Below are 4,000 nucleotides of genomic sequence, written 5' to 3'. Positions count from 1 at the left end.
ATGGTTTTCAGATATTTAAATTTGGGTTTTTGATTTCCGGATATCCGTCTAAATATAATTTTGTAACTATTCTGATCTAGTTGTAAAAATAATTTTGAAAATACTAAAATACCAAAATCGTAAAAATAATACATAAATTAAATACTTATACATGATTTTTAAAAATATATTTGAATAGTGTTACAAAAATTATAATATAATATTATAAGAGTAATTTATGTATAAATATTAATATATCAAATATAAATATTAATAAAAATTAATATATTTAAATATATAGATTCAAATCTGTATATGCACACCTAAAATTAAAATATTCGAATTTGGATTTAATTCGAGATTTGGATCCATACATTTCAAATATCCTATTTCTGGAACGGATTTTGGATCAGATTTTGAATTTTGTACAATAAGTCTAGGCCTGGGCATTTTACCCGGACCCGAGGACCCGACCCGAAAATATCCGATCCGGAACCGACCCGAAAAATTATAAGTACTCATATGTGTCTTTTTATTTTGGACCCGCGGGTTTTGGGTAAGACCCGGACCCGACCCGAGACCCGATCGGGTACCCGAAATACCCGAGATTTATTTTATATATTAGGTATATTTGGACGATTGGGTATATTTTTGGTATTTCTAATCTTTTTTAAGTTTTAGGTTCGTATTTTCGGGTATAATTTCAAATTTTGAGTGTAATTTTAGATTTTCAGAAAATATAATTTGGGTATTCAGATATTTTTGAGTTTTCAGGTCTGATTTTAGGTAAATATTCGGGTACTTTTACGGTTTTTGGGTACTTTTCGAGTTTTCGGATCCAGTTTGGGTATTTCGAGTTTTTTGAGGTTTTATATACCCGAACCGACCCGGATCCAAACAATACCTGAATATTATATGTGTTTTACGGGTACTAAAATTCTAGACCCGAACCGATCCGGACCCGACAAGACCCGACCCGGAACCGACCCGAAAATTATAAATACTCATATGGGTCTAATTTCCGAAGACCCAAAAAACCCGGACCCGACAAGACCCGACCCGAACCCGACCCAAAGACCCGGATGCCCAGGCCTAAATAAGTCCATGCCTAGATTAAACTGAAAAAAAAGGAGAAGAAAATTTCTGATGTAATAAAAGACCAAATCGGACTCGAATTATAATAAGATAACAGTTTTGGACTGTGTTTATAAATTACACTAAACCATTTGCGTGTTTTCGTGTAACTTCGAAGAAACAACACATCTCTCTCTCACTCTCTCACGTAACTCACCAGTCTCCACTATATAAAGCCTCTTCATCTCCTCTCTTCCGAAAACAGTCTCTCTTTCTCTCCTTCTTGTCTTAATCTCAAAAGTACTAAACTATGGCCTCAAACTCCATCGCCGTTTTCCTCCTCCTCGCGCTCATAGTTTCCTCCGCCATAGCTCAGGCTCCGGGACCATCTCCGACCAGGTCTCCTCTTCCAGCCACTCCTCCAATTTCTCAGCCTCCTAGAACCGCCGCACCAACTCCATCACGCGCCACCGCTCCTCCGCCGTCCGTCACTCCCACGGCAGCTCCTACTTCTCCTCCGGCTGGCTCACCGACCTCCACCGTCGCTTCACCGCCGGCTCCTCCGACATCCCTTACACCCGATGGAGCTCCTGACGCAAATGCCCCTTCTGGCCCGACAGGATCTACTCCTAACGACAACAACAACGCCGCTGCACTCTCCGCCGGATCTTTCCTAGGATTCCTGTTCGTCGCCGCTTTGTTACTTTAATTTGGTGTTTAGATTATGTATTAATAATTCGAGAGTTTAGCGATGGACGGTAGATATTCGATCTGTTGTTTTGTTTAGAGATTTATTTGTGGTTTTGTGATGATCTCTATTACCTTAGGAAACCTATATGTTACTTATATCGTTTGTTATTGTTACTCATGGTTTTAATTAGCACATTTATCTGGTTTTGATTATTGCATCTTGATTTGAATTAGTGATGTACCTGGTGGGTTCTTGACTTAATCAAAACTTCAAAAGGTGATTAGTGGTTTTACTCATCGTTGAAAAAGGTGATTAGTAGTGATGTGCTGAGGTCAGTAAAGTGTGGGTGTTTAGACACGTGTCCTCGTGTCTGAAAACGGTGAATTTGTCGTTTATCGGTAGTGGCAATAATAACAGCTGGGTTGGTTTTGTTTTGTTTTCTTCGGTTCTCCATTTCTAACACTTTATATTATAAAATGAAACTAGATATTGAAAGTCGGTTATATTTAACGATGTTTAATGAAAAAATTGGCAAATTGGGCAAATCGCAAGTTTGAAATTAAGGAATTGGGCGACCTCAAGTTTAAATTAGTTAATTGGGTAATTTTTTGCATTTGCCCATGTAAACTTATGTCTAAATATCCTTTGAGACCTTTGTCAGATTCATTATTTACATCTTTGCCATTTCAATTAAAATATATCTAAAATAAAATTTGTCACATCATCTCTCTCATTATTTAATTTGTCACACCACCTCTCTCATTCTTTTTTTTCTCTTTCTTTCTTTTTCTCTCTCCTTCTTTTCCACACCACAAACCATCATCTACGAAAATCATCTCTCTCTCCTTCTTTTCCTCTCATCTTCTTTTTCTCTCTCATTTTTTTCTACACCACCACTTTTACAGTTAAATTAACTGAAGAAAAAAAATCATTTTTTCTTTAACTGAAGAATAAGAAACCATTACGATCATGTACACTCCAAACCCCTTTTTATGAAATTTATACATATGACACCTAAATGTAATATTTATACACTAAAAATGATTAAAATGAATGCTTAATATCATACAAAAATACTATATATCATTTATTAATTATTAAAGTATAAATACTAAAAATATTTATTAAAATTTAAAAATTGATTTCTTAAAAGTAATCTAATGGGAAAAATTATCTAGGTTAGATTTCGATTTTATTGAAATTTATTGTAACTGTATTACATATTACATTCTCTTAATTGTTTGGTTTTTAAAAAAATATTTCATTATATTTCATTATCTTTTAATTGTTTAAATTATATTTCATTATCTTTTAATAATTTAGTTTTTAAAAAATCTTTGAATAATACAAGATAATATAATGTCTATTTTCTATTAAAACATCTTATATCCATCTAAAATTCTAGTTTTCATGGCTGTGATTTTATTGAGAAAAACTAAACAATTAATAGAAAATGTCTTTTTCTATTGAAAAATTATCTAGATTTTATTTCGATTTTATTGATTTTTTTGTAACTGTATTATATATTTCATAATAAAAATATGATGTATTTTTTTTAAAGAAATCTTTCATTATATTTCATTTTAGATGTCTTTAATGTCAATTATTTATTGTTTAATCTTTAATTGTTTAGTTTTTTAATTGTTTAGCTTTTATTATAAAAAATATTTAATTGTTTAGTTTTTATTATAAAGATGTATTTCACTTATTTATTTCAACATTTCATTTCTAAACAATCTTAAATTTTATATGAAAAATTATGTTGTCTAAATGAATGTGCTTCACATATATGAAAACACAATTAAACTAATATGTTAATTTATTTTATTGAATTTAATGAAAATATTTTGGTATATCAGCTTTTACAAATGAAATGTTGTTATAAATTATTTCATTGTTTTTACCACCTTTTAGTTAATTAGATCATCTATAATGAGATTGACAAAATTTTAGATTATAATACCAATAGGTTATTAGCAAAATATTTAAATTTTATATAGAGTAAAATGTGAGTTCTAAATAATTAACGTATAATTGTTTTGGAGAGCACTGTGCTCTCGTTGTATTCGTAGATGTATTTAAATTTTATACTTAATATGTATTTAAACTCTCCAATGCAATAAGGGATATAAACAAAAGGTATTCATAGATGTTATGTATTCGTACACCGATGTATTCGTATACCTTAAATATATGTATACTTATGTATACATATACTTGTGTATTCGTACACCTTAAGTATTCGATGGGTTATGT

At 31.3% G+C, this 4,000-nt stretch overlaps 1 protein-coding gene across 1 annotated transcript; it reads left to right on the top strand.

Moving 5' to 3' along the window:
* The first annotated feature begins 1,292 nt into the window (after positions 1-1,292).
* LOC108839085 (classical arabinogalactan protein 10) lies at positions 1,293-1,949 on the top strand. Its single transcript, XM_018611922.2, has one exon. It carries the CDS (start codon positions 1,364-1,366, stop codon positions 1,760-1,762), a length of 399 nt encoding a protein of 132 aa, XP_018467424.1. The 5' UTR covers positions 1,293-1,363; the 3' UTR covers positions 1,763-1,949.
* The last annotated feature ends 2,051 nt before the right edge of the window (positions 1,950-4,000 follow it).

Source organism: Raphanus sativus, chromosome 3 (assembly GCF_000801105.2).
Source record: "Raphanus sativus cultivar WK10039 chromosome 3, ASM80110v3, whole genome shotgun sequence".
NCBI classification, from domain to species: domain Eukaryota; kingdom Viridiplantae; phylum Streptophyta; class Magnoliopsida; order Brassicales; family Brassicaceae; genus Raphanus; species Raphanus sativus.
Note: the sequence above shows the minus strand (reverse complement) of the source record. Positions and strands in the feature narration are given on the sequence as shown.

Bases quoted from the DNA above. Each gene is read 5' to 3' on its own strand.
- LOC108839085 (XM_018611922.2), top strand. From the start codon at position 1,364: ATGGCCTCAAACTCCATCGCCGTTTTCCTCCTCCTCGCGCTCATAGTT.